This window comes from Coenobita brevimanus, chromosome 26 (genome assembly GCF_032717465.1).
Source record: "Coenobita brevimanus isolate Jiangsu-jjx chromosome 26, ASM3271746v2, whole genome shotgun sequence".
Classification (NCBI taxonomy): domain Eukaryota; kingdom Metazoa; phylum Arthropoda; class Malacostraca; order Decapoda; family Coenobitidae; genus Coenobita; species Coenobita brevimanus.
Window position 1 is genome coordinate 37,655,152 of NC_136979.1, and position 17,774 is coordinate 37,672,925.

At 42.9% G+C, this 17,774-nt stretch overlaps 1 protein-coding gene across 1 annotated transcript in view; it reads left to right on the top strand.

Annotated features, from left to right (window-relative positions):
• Nucleotides 1-16,418, top strand: part of LOC145394012 (glucose dehydrogenase [FAD, quinone]-like) — a 42,139-nt gene extending 25,721 nt beyond the window's left edge. The window contains exons 12-13 of the mRNA XM_080267982.1: nt 2,014-2,163; nt 16,298-16,418. Of these exons, the coding sequence (XP_080124108.1) occupies nt 2,014-2,163; nt 16,298-16,418 (271 nt within the window). The remainder of the gene's footprint in view (nt 1-2,013; nt 2,164-16,297) is intronic.
• Nucleotides 16,419-17,774: the final 1,356 nt, after the last annotated feature.

Sequence of the window (17,774 nt, forward strand, 5' to 3'; positions counted from 1 at the left end):
ATATCCACATCCACATTACAACGCTCCTTTATATCCTCATTTGTCAGCCTGTCTCTCCGTGTGACTCCACAGGCTTCTCTTAAATAACTCATTTCCACTGCTTTCACTCTTGACTTGTGTCCTTCCAACAACGTCCAAGCTTCACTTCCATACGTTAGAGTTGGTATCACAATACTGTCATGTAGTAACTTTTTCACTTCCATGCTTACTTCCCTGTTTCTTATCACTGCTTGCAAGGAACCAGCAACCGTTCTTCCTTGTTGTACCCTTTCAAGCACTTCACCCTCCAAACTTCCATCCTTACTCATCACACTCCCCAAGTACTTAAACATACTCACATTTTCCATTTCCTCACCATCCAACCTCACTGTACATTCACTGACTTCCCCTCACTCAAAGGCCATCACTTTACTCTTCCCTACATTCACCTTTAGATTCCGTTTCTTACACACTCTCCCAAACTCATCCACCAAGCCTTGCAGCTCCCCTTCGTCTTCACTCAACAACACAGTATCATCTGCCAACAACAGTATAGGAAGTTTCCAAACACTACCCTCTCTCACTAGGGCCATTCCAACATCCACTGCCCTACCTTGTATCTCTTTTATTACCCCATCCATGTACAGATTGAACAACCATGGAGACATGACACATCCTTGTTTCAACCCAACCTTCAAAGAAAAAAATTCACTTAGTTTACCATCCACACTCACTGCAGCCTTAGCATCATCATACATACTCTTCACAGCATTCAGCAACTTCCCATCTACTCCATATATTCTTAATACTTTCCACAATTCTTGTCTATCCACCCTGTCATATGCTTTCTCCAAATCCATGAAGGCCGCATACAACTTCTTTCCCCTCTCTCGAAACTTTTTCACTAAAGATCTAAGAATGAATATCTGATCTACACAACCTCTTCCCTTCCTAAAGCCTCCCTGTTCTTCTCCAACTAATTCCTCTGTTATTTCCCTAACTCTGTCAATAAGTATCCTACCATACACTTTTCCTGTTACACTAAGAAGACAAATGCCCCTATGATTACCACACACTTCTTTTTCCCCCTTTTCCTTTGTACAAGGGAATAATTATACCTGACTTCCAATCCTCCGGGACACTACCTTCCTCCCAGGCCAATCTGCACATCTTCCACATCCATTCTACTACTATCTCTCCCCCATGCTTCAGCATTTCACCACACACTCCATCAATTCCTGGGGCTTTCCCCAATTTAACTTTCTTCATTGCTTCCACAACTTCTCTCCTACTGATTTCTTCCAGTCTTCTCACCTCCCTCCTTCTCCCAGCCATTTCCCAGCCACTTATACTCGCATTACTTCCATTCTTTATGTTCAACAATTCCTTAAAATGTTCTCTCCATCTGCTCACTTTTTCTCCCTTCTCCACTAGTAATCTACCATTTGTATCTTTCACTCCCCTACTAACTTCACTGCCACCCTGTCTTACTCTCTTCACCTGGGATATACTGTATATATATATATATATATATATATATATATATATATATATATATATATATATATATATATATATATATATATATATATATATATCCCATTGAGTCCTGGAACTCATGTACCAGGGATTTTGCTGGAAGGGTGCTTGGCATACCGCCCTTCGCCTGTTGGCTCATAGTCGCGAAGCTAATAGGTCCCTACCTGGGGGTTCCCTTCTTTATTCAATTTTGAAAATGCCCAGTTTCGTCCTATATCGAGGACACTGGGTGCCAGTGGGATATATATATATATATATATATATATATATATATATATATATACACACACACACACACACACACACACACAGCGAGAGAGAGAATTAGGGGTTTGGTCCAGTTTGACCAAGGTAGAATAATGGCCTTTTTTTATCCTGTTCTATATTCTGTATCCACCCTAGATTGATATAATTTCTGACCTACTGTTATCTCACACGATATGGCAAATTAGTTAATTTCAGTTTCACATTTTAAAGCGCTGTTCCCTCATACAGAATGCGGAGCGTGCGAGGCCTGCGCGTGGTGGATGCCTCGATAATGCCCATGGTGACGACGGGCAACACCAACGCGCCTGCCATTATGATCGGAGAGAAGGCGGCTGATATGATCAAGGAGGACTGGGGGGCTCCTGTCAGGACTAGAGGGTGAGAGGGAGGAGGAAGAGGAAGAAGAACAAGAGGATCTAGAAATGGAGGAGGAAGAGGAAGAGCAAGAGGAGGATCTAGAAGAGTAGGATGAAGTGGAGGAGGAAGAAGAACAAGATATGGATGAAGGAGAGAGAAGAGGGAGAAGCGGAAGAAGAAGAGAAAATCGGGGGAGATAGAAGTAAACTTTGGAAGAAGACAAGAGAATGGAGAAGTGGTGAAGAAGAGAAGAAATGAAAACAGAAATGGAGGAAAGCAATGAAAAGAGAAGGATGAAAGAAGAGTGAGGAGAGAAAAAAAAAGTGAAGAGCAAAGAACAGCGAAAGTGAGACAAGGAAGAGGGAGAGAGAAAAGGACAGGCAAAGTAAGGAAGAATACTGAGAAGTGATTATTATCAAAGTACAAAGAGGTAGACACAAAATAATAAAACAAACTAATTAATGTTAAAGAAGAACAGAAGTACCTCAAGGGCCTAAACCGCCCAGTTAACTTCAGATTCTTCCCTACCTCCTTTTTTTTTTTTTTTTTTTTTTTTTTTTTTTTAAGTAGATTGTGCCTGTGTTCTCATCACGTTGCTTCTTCCAGTTTATTCCATTTGCATTTGCCTTTAGTTTAAGAACTTTTCTTTTAGTCGTAACTCTCCATCCTGATGTATAAATTCCTCCACTTCTCTTCCTCTCACAATTTCTCCATGAATTCAGTACCTGTAGTCTCTTCGCATTGCTTTTTTTCTTTTTTCCATTTGTCTTTTTTTTTTTTTTTTTTTTGTGTGTGTGTCATCATTAGTATTACCATAGCTCTCTGTTTCTGGGTGTTTTGATTTCTCCCTTTTTTCCGGATTTTATCTCTGTCTCCTTAACCCTTCAGCAACGGGAGGCATCGTTGTGCAGAATAAAATCGTTTGGTGTCCTTTAGGGTAGCGTTCGTAGGGCGTTAGCCTCCGCTTAGAAGTAAATGTGCATTAATTTTCCAGCTTTAGGTACTCCGATTATGTGAATTTTTCCTTTATCTTTTCCCTGTTATTCTTGTTGCATTCTTTTCTCTGGATTTTTTTCTTTGTATTTCTGTTCTCCGGGTGTATAAATTATTGCTTCATGATCCCCTCTTCCCTTCCTAAAGATCGTGTTATTTCCTCCAAGACGTGTACCTCACATCACCCTCATTATCAGTATTCACTATCATCATCATCGTCACCACTCTGCATTATTATCAAGACCAAAATTATCAATGTACATAAGTTATTTTATTTTCTTGTGCATTTATTTTTTTTATTCCATTCTGGTCTGCTTAATATTAAGGTGCCAAATTTGTCAGTCTTTTGTCATTTGCTTTTGCCTCATAGAGCAATACCTATTGAAATTATCGGAAAATTATTTAAAACAAATTAGGCTCATTAGTTCCATGACAGATTATCTCACTCATACACAAAATAATATGGATTAATTATTTCAAATTCATATATACCCGGTACAACAAAACAATTCAGAATTGTCATGTAAATAGCCGTGTGTATATATACACAAAAGAATAATTATCTGTGATTGGAGTATTTACGAGACGAGAGAGACTCAAGGGTATTGTGTCTAGTCCCGCCTTCCTGTTGGCGTATCCCATAACGTCACGGCTTAACGACAACGTAGGGTCGTGTGCTCGTCGGCTTAAGTGGCTTTCCAGCACGTCTTCTTCAGCGTTTTACTTTGTATGTTAGGCTACATCTTAAGAACCATTGGCAGGAAACCTACCAAAAGTTGTCACTCCCTGAGAATGTTGGACACGAGAGCCAAAATCAAACTCTGCTTATTTCGAGAAGCATGGGGACCACAGGCAAAAGGAAAGACAGATTGAGGAAGACAGTTCCAGAGTTGACCAGTTGTGTGATATAGACTGTAAAAATCTACAACAGATTTTTTTTTTAGCTTGCCAAAAAAATAAATAAATAAACTAGTAGAAAGATGTGCTATAGCTCCCTATGCTGATGAGGATACGACCCGAATGTTGTACAGTCGAAATGAGAATCGATGAAGGAAAAACAGTACTTGAGCACTTAAAGTACAACGCAAATGCTCGATGACTGATTGTATGTCATAATTTCAGAATTACTACTCCACGAAATAATTTTTATTAAGATTTGGATTTTTTTGTTTTTCCATTCACTCTTCTTTAGACTGTACAATTGGCGAACCACGGAAGAGCAAAACGAGTACCAGGAGAATGTGATTTCGGTTCGGCTGAAGAGTTCGCATTTTCATGGTGAGCTTTAGGCTGTCTTCTGTTGTTAATATATGTTGTCGCTTTGATTAATCATTTATGTATTGTTCAGTGTTATGGCCACTAATGTTTCGTAGTTGTAAATATTACCAAGAGGCTCATGTGATGAAGCTGGACACGGAAGAATGGTCATCTGTCTGATCACTTCCAGGTTGTTTTTGTCTTTTGTCTTAGTGGCACCTCAGAAATTGATAAAAATAAAGCATACCGCATCGCGTATATAATAGTCAATTATTTCTGATGAGAGATATTTTACTGAAAGTTGTGTCGTGAATGGAAATAACTTTTACTGAAATGTATTGTCCTTTACGGCGATTGTTTTTACTGAACCATGTAGTCCTTAATGGTGGTTGTTTATCCATCCATCCATTGCCAGACGCCATGTATCCCAAATGGGGTGGCCAAGGGCTTAGAGTTAATTGTTTTACAGGGAGGGGCACTAATCCTCCACCAACCCCACTTGACACGTAGGGATGCCAACAGCATCTGGTGTTCCCAGGCGGTCACCCATCCAAGTACTAACCAGATTATTCATCCATTCATTGCCAGACGCCATGTATCCCAAACGAGGTGGCCAAGGGCTTAGAGTTAATTGTTTTACAGGGAGGGGCACTAATCCTCCACCAACCCCACTTGACACGTAGGGATCATATTGTCCTTGACTGATTTTTTTTTTTTACTGAATCATATTTCAGTACCGACGGTATTTCTTTATCCCAAACGTATTGTCATTATTATGGGTGTTTCATTATCTGAGTAAAGTATTGTGGCAATAGATCTAATGAAAATATAGGCCATTGTGCAATGGTGGTTAATGTATAGAAAGACCGAAAAACTATACTGTACACTGGATTGGATGTGTTTCTACCGCTACAGGGGAGTGAGACTCTGTTTAGTCTTAAAAAATGTGGTGTACAGCAAGTCCTTAGTATTTTTTTTTTTTTTTTTCCAGTAAACTGCCGAAATTTTTTTTTTCTTTACTGCAGTTCCTTCCGAGATTGTTATGTCAGCTTTTCTCATTATAATAGTTGTTGTATAGATTTTTTCCCTTTTTAAAATATTTTTAAATGAAACTGACATACTGAGGACGATGTATTTTTGTTGAAGTTTACAGTAGTCGGACCACGCAATTTTATGCGTAATAATTTCCCAAGCCGAATAAGAGAATTTGGGGATAGCAAGACTAAAATCCAAAATAATGTAAAGAAGATATAAATATTGCTTATCCCCCATCTCTACTGGAGGTTTTTCTTTTGAATAAATAAGATTATTTGGTAGTGAAATAAACTTAAAAACGTCGTCCTAGCTAAGAGTTAAAAGAAAAAAAGGAAGTGAGTGCGTTATGGTAGACACTGAAGGATTTTGCAGCAACAAAGCTGTGGGCCACGGAATTAATAAGGAAAAAATTGGAATACTTTGGGTTTATTTTTCATCCTTATTTCGTTTCAGCGCTAAATTCATGGCCACGGAAATAAAAGGAAGAAATCATGTGTGTTTGTGAAGTGACTGATGGATAGATTACAGATATATATTCTACGTGCTGCTCAAGTATTGTATTATAGATTAAGTAAGCGCAAGTCACTCTTTCTCTATTGGGGTCGTGTTGTAGGCGTTAGAGACTCCTTAGCATTCCCTTTTTTTTATGATTTATCTTGCCTGTTATACCTTGATGTTTTCGTGTATATTATTATTATTATTATTATTATTATTACTGCTCATTTTGTAGTGGTGCGGCGAGTAAAAAACAAAATCTAACCCCGTTGTTCCAAAAATCTTTTCAAAACTGAATGAAAGCGTCTAGAGATATAAAGAACAAAATAAAGAATGCGCCCTCTGGGAGGGGCAGTTTAGGCGTAATTTTAAGAACAATGAATCGCTTAGGAAGAGGTGATAGGGAGCTTCCTACCCCAACACGAATGCGGGCTGCTGATAAAAGCAGGGCCGTATTGAGTAGAATTGGAGGGTTCGCAGCATTTTCTTCCTGGCGAGTTATCAAATATATTATACCATGATACTCTGTTCTGTGCTATATATATATATATATATATATATATATATATATATATATATATATATATATATCTCTATATATATATATATATATATATATATATATATATATATATATATATATATATATATATATATATATATATATATTCTGTATCAACAATGTTTGCCCTAGGTTCTTACAAGTGGAGAAAGGGTGTAACAGGCAAATACTGTAAATAGGTAAGGAGAAGGTGCTAGGAAGTCCATGCTGTCTACAATTCGCACCTTCCGAGGTCGCAACATTCCCCAGCCTGCGAGTGCTTTTGTAAATGTATACTGTATATTATGATGACTATTTGTACATTGCCTGAGATAATATTGTGTTAAGAAATTAAAATAAGAGCTTCTATTTGCGAGAGGCTTGTTTTTGTTTATCCATAACTGTCGAGAGAAAGGGTGGTGTTTGTCCCCTAGAAGAAGAGGAGGAGGAAGGGGAGGTAGAAAAAGAAGAGGAGGAGGAGGAGATGATGATGAAGAAGAAGAAGGAAGAGGAGGAGGTGGTGGTGGTGGAGGAGTGTTAGACTGCTGCCTGATGACTCTCAGGTTTGTAAAACACTGGAGAAACCCCAACGGGAGAGGCTTAATGGTGCAGGCTTCTGTTATGCTCAGATGAATAAAATCGTCCGGCAAGACCGCTAGAAAATAAGTGACCATGAGAGGGTAACTGATATTCTTAACACACAGGTTGGTATGATTTACTAAGCTTAATATAATCGTCTGTTGTTAGCTGGAACAGAATACTGAAGTTGCTCTGACAATGAAGCGCTTAAGGCGGACAATCATTTTTTTCTTAGTCCCAATCTACCCCTATTATCTGGTGGAATAAGAATGCTTGGGATATGAGGCTAATTCTGCTTAGAGGCCCTTTTAATTACATACTTTCATACATACTTTAATAAGCAGGCACGGATTTCGAGAGGGGGAAAGGAGGTGTACACCCCCTTCACCTATTTTCTGGAGACCAATGTTTCCCTAGAACAACAACAACAACAAAATGTTTTAAACCTAATACATGCAGTAAATTCCTTACATAAATGTCGTAGCAGAATCATTTCAGTGGAAAGGGAATTTAGTAATTTGGTTATGAGTCGTTATGACTTGAGACTTCTTTTAACCTCTCTAGAAATCGACCCTAAACTCCTACAGAGTAGCTTACCGGATTTGGTACTGGATACCACTGAATTCTGACCTTGGCACTGTTCTGTATAGCTGTCTTGGTCACCTTATCTGTCAAAGAATTGTAACCTTCACACGTAGCCTCACAGCTGCTCTGGGTAACTTTTCTATAAAGCCGAAATTTGACCTACACACATAGCCTTCCATAGCTGTGTGGATAACTTTTCCACACCATACAGTTCTGACTTAAGCAAATAGCACTGCATAGCTGTCTGGATTACTTTCCCATACTATTGAATTCTGATCTAGACATATAGCTGTACATAATTATCTATACTTTTTTCTTTTTTGAAGTTGCAATGATTTCTACTGCTGCTGAAAGTAAAAATCCTTCGTTTGAGCTCCTCACGAAGGGAAAGAATTTTTAGCCAGTTCATCTAGGACAGGGGTTGGCAATTACATTTAACTAGTACTTCATGTCAAGAGCTCGGAAAATCGCTGTTACCCCGGCCTATAGGGACTACTCATTTTATGGTTATATTGATAAAACGTGGCAAACCAAGGTGTATTCCATTTTGAAACAAGTAAAATGAGAGAGAGAGAGAGAGAGAGAGAGAGAGAGAGAGAGAGAGAGAGAAGGCAGGGGAAGGGAGACAGTAGAAGGGGGAAGGTGAGAAAGGAAGGAGAACAGAAGAAAGTGGGATGGGGAAATGAAGGAAGGGAACTGTGAACAGAAAGCTTTGGTACTACGCCATTATATATTTGTTACTCCAACAGATCAGTAATGTTTGCTATTATCTTTAGAAATCACGTACATTTTCTGTTTCATTCATTTTTTTTTTCATTCATCATCCAATCCTACGTTGCTCCATTAGAAGCGTAGGAGCCCGGGGCTGGTCAAGTTGGTCCTGACATTTAAGATGAAAGTGACCAGCCTCACTCATCCCTGAGGGGCATTACGTGAGCAATAAGCCCCAACCACCCCTTGGATAGAAATCTTCACCCGCTCAATCCGATTGGAGCGCCGTACTTACCCACTAAACTACCAGGCGCCGAAATTTGGTTATATGGTTACCACTCAGCGTAGTACATGGTTTCCTGGTGTACAGGAAGCCATTTGGTTTGTCATTCAGTGTAGAGTCACCCACAGGCAGGAGGAGGAAAGAATGAAGGAAAGAAAAACAGAGGGGGATGGAAGGAAAGAAGGATGGGGGAGAGGAAAGGGTGGACACCAGAGAGCAGCACTACATTGAGTAAAAATGAAATAAAATAAAATAAGGTGACCTTTCATTTTTCTCTGGCCAGCGATAGATATTTTACTCGCCTCTGGAAACCCGTCCGAGATTTGAGGGTTAAGAAACTTTCTCGATATAACCCAATCCTAGGGGATGTATCCTCATTTTTATACTGACTAATGGGAAGCTCCCCGAGGACAAAGGGATACACAGTTTACCTAATAGCCGAACAATAATATAGACTAATATCAGACTTTGTAGAAAAGAGATTTTGATAGTCTATCTGTATCTATTGCCAGACGCCTTAATCCCATAAGGGGTGGGCACAAGCAAATCGTCTCCATGTCGCCCTGTCCCCCGCCATTTCACTGCCCTACCCCCACCCATCCTCTCTCATATCCCTCTCCACTCCATCCCTCCAACTCATCCTTGGCCTCCCCCTCCCCTCTCCACTTTACTCACACTCTCCTTGTCAGTCTCTCGCCCTCCATCCTCTCCACATGGCCAAACCACCTCAGAGTGTTTCTTCTAACGTTTCCTATCACATCCACATCCACACCAAATAATCATTAGACCATTGTTTTAGTTTCTGAACATGTAATCTCGGGACCTCATATAATCGACGGTTTATCAATGAATATTTCAGCCTCTGCGCATGGATTCAGTTATGATGGAAGACCTTTCCATTATCATCTAAACTGTCAAACACTCACCCCTGCTCCAGAAGCGATAGAGAATAAAATTACTTGAATTAGTGTTCGGCTGTAACCCATCTCACAAACCCTGCTGCATACTAATTAATGGGGTGAAAAGACTATGACCATCGATATTAGCTTCAAAACAACAAAAACTCTTTCTTATGGTCCATATTTTCGTGAGGTCACCTCTTTCATGACGGTTTAAACCTTGATACAGAAATAGTCTCTAATAAGGTATTTTATGAACGTGTTCCTGCATATGGCACGCTAGCATTATTTTCTAATATACAGTATGAGCTCCGTAAGCATTTGGTTGAAAAGTTATAATTCTGTGCTCAAGTCTTACGTCTGGATTCTCCCTCAAATCCCAAGTGGCCTATTTGTGGGTGAATAAGTTGCAATGATTGTGATGCAGTAACTATACGGAAGTTAAGGATTTTGCTACGTATTTTCATATGCAGATGTGGATTATGTTCAGTTATCTTCTCGTAAAATGCGTACACTGCAGGCTATATTTAAAATTTAGTCATATACTGTCTCGTCTACATTAATTTTGGCTGGTTAGTAAGGTAATGCGTGAAACCTAATTCAGAGTCTAAAATTATATCCGCACGCAGGAAGGCGGGGCTTATATGTGACGTCATATCCTTGTATTTTCAGGCTCCGATATCACTAACAACGGATTAAGGGGGAACTTGTATATGGATGCGACCCCAAAGTTTTGGGTAATTCTCTTTTGTTTTTCTTGTTTTTTGTAAACCTATCACACTACCACATTATTTTGCCATAAACACCATATTTATCAGTCATCCTCACCAACAGTCAGGGAATTGTCAGGTTATAGGGTTATGTGCAACGTGCTGCAACCTGCAACCTACACTATCTCGGTGAAAACTGACTTCAGCCCCTTAACGAACCCAGCATTTGAAGGCATCATCACGTTATGCGCGACTAAGACCAAATTCTTGCCGAATATGGACTGACTTGGTATGAATGTGACATAAACAACGTGGCGGAGAACTACTTTCTGGTGTGTAAGTAGGCAGTCCTTGGCGGGAACCTTGAAAATGGTGCTAAGTAATTCGAAATGTGAAAATCGCTCTTCTTTACCTTTAATGTAGGAGTAAGCCTACTTACAAACGACTGTTCTAAAACTTAAAAGTACGTGTGTGTGCGTTTTTAGGATGTTGGAAAACGAGCTATCAAATTCACAAATTTTACAAGTATGCTAACGTACCCCGATCAAGGTAAGGGCACCTTCATGAATTCTGTGTATTAGTCCGCGTCTTGTTCATGAATAGAAAGTTAGAAGCATCAATACGGCTTTCAGACTACAGCATTTCACGCATTGCCAAACCTAACCCAGAGGAGGCAAAAATTTGCCAGCACTGTGCATAGTTTACATGAACAGGTAAGCAGACTTTTCCACCATCCACATGCAACATACTGAAGTATAATCTTTTGCATAATCCTAAAAAGTTCGAAACATTTCAGAGCACATAGATCATATAGATCATACCAATTAAACGTCATGAATATCCATACAAATTTGGTATCTTAATCCAGTTCTTGACCAGCAGTGGAATATGAGTGTCACTGAGAACTGCGAGGAAAAGTGGAGGAAAACTGGGAATGTGCATGAGAGGAGATGGGAAGAGATCAGAAAATGGAAACAGCCTTATGAGGGGAGAATGTGTATAACTGACAAGGTAAATCTGTACCATTGGCTTAGATATATTCCGATTACGGGGGGGGGGGGAGATACGACTTCAGAGAGAAGAAAAAAATGTTCAAATGTAGAAAAGATAAGACCAACCCCAAGAATAGTGAATTGATACAACTGTTTGTAGAAATGCCAGGTTAGTTAGCACGATGACAAGAAAACTAGCAGCCGAACCGAAACCTCTTCATCGAACCGCATCAACTTATATTTTGCAACAGTTTAGTATTTCCTGCACTTTCAGTTTTCTTTTTTTAATTGAATTTCCAACGTAAAGATGATACGGTATCCTGAGGGTGTAGGTTTAACTTTGCATTTTACTTAAATTCGGGAGGGGGGGGGGGAGTGATATATCTAGTAGTAGGGATCCCCTCGTCCCTAACCTCCTCGCCCAGATTTAAGCCCATGATGTGTAATGTTATGCTGGGTGTTTGTAGTCCGACCTCTCGTCCTAAGAACACCAGCGACTGAGCTGGGTCCTCTTTCCGGACCGGAAGTAAAGCACCCACAAAGGAACAGGACATAAAAACCAGGCAGTACACCTTAACACATCTATTGTCTTAATTCCTACACCGTTACAATACAAAACAGAGGTATTGGATATGCTGTGGACAGGGACACTGAGTTAGCCTTTAACACCAAGGTTTACAGTTACACTTAAGACACAGTATTCTTCATTTACACTTAGATAATAAATTACAATATCGTGATACCTGTATTTCGTTTATAGTTCGTTCGTTTGAAGATTTCCTGCACATATAGTGCAGGCCGGGCCATACATTAGCCCGGTCAGTGGGGTATGGGCTGATTAAAAAATAGTAAGTGGGGAGGACAGGACCTGGGGATTGCCCAGCACACACGTCCTGTCACCTGACTGGCTTTGTGGTGTGTGTATTTTTTTTTTTTTTTCGTTTGTAGGCAGAATTGGTATTATATATATTGAGTCCGATGCACTAAGGGTGGACAGGGCCAAGAGTTAGTGGGGTGAATATTACTATAAATGGATAGGGTGCGGGTCGCAACACTTGTTGGAGTCACTTAGTCGCGACGACACTTATTCACAGTCTTTTGATTCTCCCGCGCACCCTGGTCTTGGTCCACGATTTCTATAAGTTCTTTTGTCGGATTTAGGACATTTCCTATTCTGCTGGGTATCGGGCCTTAGTAGGTTATTGGTAACACTGTCACTTGTATTGTTCTGGCCCTTACTTTGTCACTGGTCACTGTTATATTCCCGTCTCGACTGTTCACGACACAAGAGGCGTTAATGTCACTATTTACCCATGGTTCTTAGGTATAATCTGCTACGGTGTCCGGGCGTGAGGGGGAGGCCCTACGGGGAGCCTTCCTGCAGGGGGCAATGCACTGCCCCCAGGGGAGTCACTGCCCGGGTCTCGGTCATCGGTGAAGTGCAGGGAGGCCCTCCTGTCTGGGGGCCTCGACCTGGGAGGAGGCCCTCGTACTGTAGCCTTGTCGGTGGGGTGCAGGGAGGCCCTCCGGTCAGGGGGCCTCGACCTGAGAGGTGGCCCTCGGGGACTGGGGCCAAACAGCTGTAGGAGGCGGGCCTGTCGCCTCTGGCTCCGGGGAGAGAGAGCCTGGGTTGCCCGGCCCTGGGGGCTGCTGGTCAGGCCTGGGGGTCCTGGGGCTGCAGCCGCCTGTAGGGGGAGGCGCCGACAGGGGTGAGCTGCGTCACCATCTCCGTCGGGTGTCCGGCAGGGGCAGGGATCTCCCAGGGGTAGGTGGTATGGCCTGGATTGGGCCACGCCACCACTCTGGCAGCACCTCCGGGGAAACACTCCTGGAAGGGGACAAAGGGCGGCCCACGCAGCCGAGAGGAAAAGGATCGGCCGCACAAGGGACTTCCTGCGTCGGGAGGGCCTTTGGAACCACAAATGAAGGGGGTTCAGTGGCCGCTCCTTCCCCATCATGTACAGTGGCCGTGAGTGCAGTTTCGTGACTCCTAGAGCCCGCAGCTGAAGGGCATACAGTGGTCACTCCTTCCCCCGCACGTACAGTGGCCATGCTGGCGGTGCTGCTCCCGAAGGAGGAAAAGGCAGGAGAAGGGTACACGGAGTCCGCGCCCTCTCCAGTACGTACAGAGGCCGTATCCGTGGGTCTATCTACCCTGGTACGTACAGCGGCTGTAGCCGTGGGTCTATCCGCCCTTTGGGAAGCAACTGAAGGGTGTACAGTGGCCGCTCCTTCCCCGTGACGTGCAGTGGCTGTGAACGCGGTGTTGCTCCCGTAGGAGGGAAAGGCAGGAGAGGGGTGCACAGAGGCAGCACCTTCTCCGGTATGTACAGAGGCTGTAGCCGTGGGTCTATCTCCCCTGGTACATACTTTGGCCGTAGCTGTGAGCTTGCCCACCCTTAGGGAAGCAACTGAAGGGCATACAGTGGCCGCTCCTTCCCCGTCACGTACAGTGGCCGTGAACGCGATGTTGCTCCCATAGGGGAGAAAAGCAGGAGAGGGGTGCACAGAGGCTGCGCCCTCTCCGGTACATACAGAGGCCATAGCCGTGGGTCTATCTACCCTGGTATGTACTTCGGCCGTAGCCGTGAGCCTGCCCGTCCTTTGAGAAGCAACTGAAGAGTGTACAGTGGCTGCTCCTTCCCCGACACGTACAGTGGCCGTGAACGCGGTGTTGCTCCCGTAGGAGAGAAAGGCAGGAGAGGGGTGCACAGAGGCCGCGCCCTCTCCGGTACGTACAGAGGCCGTAACCGTGGGTCTGTCTACCCTGGTACGTAGTTTGGCTGTAGCCTTGGGCCTGCCTGCCCTTCGGGAGGTAACTGAAGGGTGTACAGTGGCCGCTCCTTCCCCATCACGTACATTGGCCATGAACGCGGTGTCACCTGGGACTGACTCTAGTTCAGTCCAACCCCGATTCTGGTGATGGCTGCCCTGCTCGCAAGGTTGTTGTCTCTTCCCGCTTACCTGGTGTTGGGAGTGTTGCGGGGAAGAGGGACTCAGGACAGTAGTGTCCCGGTGACCCTCTTGTTCCGGGTCAATAGCCCCGGCGTGGTGTCCTCCTGGGGTGGTGGTGTGGTAGCAGCTTGGTGGTGGGGTGGGGGGTGGCGGGGTGGATGGTCTGGCGGCGGCGGGTATTTTATGTACACGTAGTGGTAGGTGGTGGCGACCATCATCCACTTACTTGATGTAGTGCTGCCTACTTCTGCCTTAGCCTTTATCGTTCTTTTTATGTACCTGCCTTCCTCTCTTCCTATTTTTCCCATCTTTCCTGTCACTTCTTATTACTTTTCTTTACAGGTGGCAGACACGGGACCCCATGAGCATAGCTCATTTCGTGTATATCACAATTAGGTAAATACACACACACTCACTAAGTACCATAGCCTAATGGTAGGTGGAAGTGACCCTTATCCATTCACAGTTTAGTACTGCTTACTTCCATAGGTGACTGCACTGTGCGACAAGCCTAATGGTTTCCTGTACAGTAGCTGACCCAGGAAACCATTTACTGTGCAAGGTAGTAACCATGTAACCAAAAACAAATGGGTGATACATAGCCTACTGTGATTCTTCCGTTAACTGGGTGGGGGATGCAAATGTAACATCCAGAAACCAAACCTCCATACTCTTCCCACTGTCCATTGCAAAGGAACATCAGTGCACCACTCAGGATGGCCCTGCAGGGATGATTGCACTCCTGTGGATGATGGGTCTGTTTGACCAGACAGAGTGGGGTTACTTTGCAACTACACACTACAGGTGATTAGACATTGGAGGGCTGGATGCTTTTAAATTACTGTTCACACATTTCTCCCAGTTTTTATTTGTTAAAACTCAAATAGTCACTTGGAACTGTGATGCACAAACCATACAAGCACTAATTACAGCACACTGGCTCATGGTGATGACATTTTATGTTGGCCTTCAGTGTTTCATCCTATAATAATGCTTCTCCTCCCTTTGCATTGACAGTACCACCACCAGCCCTAGATATCATCGCATTTGTTTTATCCCCATTTACCCTCAAACCCATGTGCCCCATTCTGTTTCTTCACATACTAAATCTTTCCTCCACCTCCCTTTCGTTCTCTACAGTCAACATCATCAGTGTACAGCATCTATGGGAGTCCATTTCTGAAGTCATTTGAAAGAGACTCAGGCACCTTGACAAACAATACTGACCCCTGATGCATGCCAACATTCATGGAAAACTTATCATTCAAACCTCCATTCTCTCTCACCTGAATGAGAGCACCCACATAAGCCTACATAGCCATGACCCCTCTAACCAGCCACTCCATGATCCCAAGCTTTCTCATTGCCCACTTCAGTACCCCCCTAGGGACTCTGTCAAAAGCCTTCTCGAAATCAACAAAGTACAGTCCCCATTTCTTTTCTATATATATTTCCTGAAGCTGGCAGATAATGAATATGACATTAGTGGTTCCTTTGCCCGCATAAACTCAAACTGCATCTTATCAGTATTCACTCTTTCCCTTGTCATGCCTTCTAGATCACACTCCATTACCTTCACTGACTGGTCCAAAAGTTTTAAGCCTTTATAATTTTTTCTTTCCCATTATACACATTTACAGTCACACTCTTCACTAGTCATCTGGGACAACACACTCATATATAATTGAATTTATCAAATCAGTAACTAGGCTCACACCTATACCTCCTGTGGTCTTCAACATTTCAGCAGTCAGCCCAGACACACGTGCTGCCTACTCCAACTGCATTCTTCCTATTGCCCTGCTCATAGTGGCAGCATCAATCAGAGGCTAAGGATCAAACACTGGATCTGCTAACTCCTTCCCCGTTCAAGTCACACTCCTCATTCAGTAGCCGGTTACTGTATATTGTAACACTCTCTCCAGGGTCTTTATTATGCACACTGTCCACCACTAGCTTTCTTTCATCATTCTTCACACACTGCTCAACTGTGATATCCCTGTTTTCCCTCTTCAGCTGAGTTGCCACCTGAAATACCATATCCTTCCTTTCAGTGCTATTTTGGTTTTTCAGTAAATGTCTCTGAGATTCAGATTTTGCTCTGTATGCCTCCTTTCCAGCAACATGATTAGTGAGAGACAGTATCGTTTTTGCCATGAAAGATCCACTGTTGATATTGTCAGTCTTAATACTCATACAACCCATCACTCGGTTGAAAACCTAGAGAAACCCATGCAGTAGCGCTTGATATTTCTGAAGCTTTTAACAACATTTGGTACTTCCCTTTTATCCAAACTCTCTTGCTACAGCATATCATCTTTTTGTCTCACTGATCTCATATTATCTCAGCAATGGAAAGATATGAGCAAAGGTAGATGACGTATATTCCAATTTCCACATGATTAATGCTGGTGTGCCTCAAGGATCAACCCTGGCTCCAACCCTGTTCCTCGTTCATATTAATGATCTCTTGTTTGTCACCCTTTATCCCATTCACTCATGTGCAGATGACTGAACACTTCACAGCTTCTTTACATCTAGCTACCTGTTCAAAAACTTCTATATCTTTAACTCTCAATTCAGCACATGGATGGGGTTGTAAAGGAGGTGCAAGGTAGGGCAATGGATGTGGGAGTGGCTCTAATGAATGAGGGTGAGATTTGGAAGATTCCGGTGTTGCTGTTTGCTGATGATACAGTATTGTTGAGTGAAGATGAATGGGAGTTGCAAGGATTGGTGAATGAATTTGGGACAGTGTGTAGGAGGAGGAAGCTGAAAGTTAATGTAAACAAAAGAAAAGTTATGGTGTTTGAGAGGAATGAAGTCACAGAATGTACAGTGAGGCTGGATGGTGAGGATACAGAGAATGTGAGTGCATTCAAGTACTTGGGTAGTGTGATGAGTAAGGATGGAACTTTGGGGGATGAAGTGCTTGAAAGGGTACAGCAGGGAAGGAAGGTTGTTGGCTCACTGAAAGCAGTGATGAGAAATAAGGAGGTGAGTATGGAAGTTAAGAAGTCACTGCATGATAGTATTGTGATCCCTACCCTGATGTATGGAAGCGAGGCATGGACCTTGCAAGAGGGGAACAAGTCAAGAGTGAGAGCAGTGGAAATGAGTTGCTTGAGAGGAGCATGTGGAGTGACATGGAGGGACAGGTTGACGAATGAAGAAGTGAAGGAACGTTGTGGGGTGGATGTGGATGTGGTTGGGAAAATTAGGAGAAATACACTGAGGTGGTTTGGACATGTAGAGAGAATGGAGAATGAAAGACTGACTAAGAGGGTGTATGTAGGTGAGGTGGAGGGAGGGAGAGGGAGGGGTAGACTGAGGATGAGGTGGAGGGATGGAATTGAGGGGTATATGAGGGAGGGGGAGGTGAGCTGGGGGAGGGTAGTCAAACGGTGGGTGACAGAGTGACTTGAAGGGGTTTTGTCTGCGGCCACCCTTTGCGGGATTAGGGCGTCGGGCTATAGATAGATAGATAGATAGTCTCCTTAAATCAAGACGTACCATAGTTAAGATCTTTAAATGGGGACAAAATAACATGGTTTCATTTAATGCTAGGAAAACCAAATACTATATATCCAATTTACT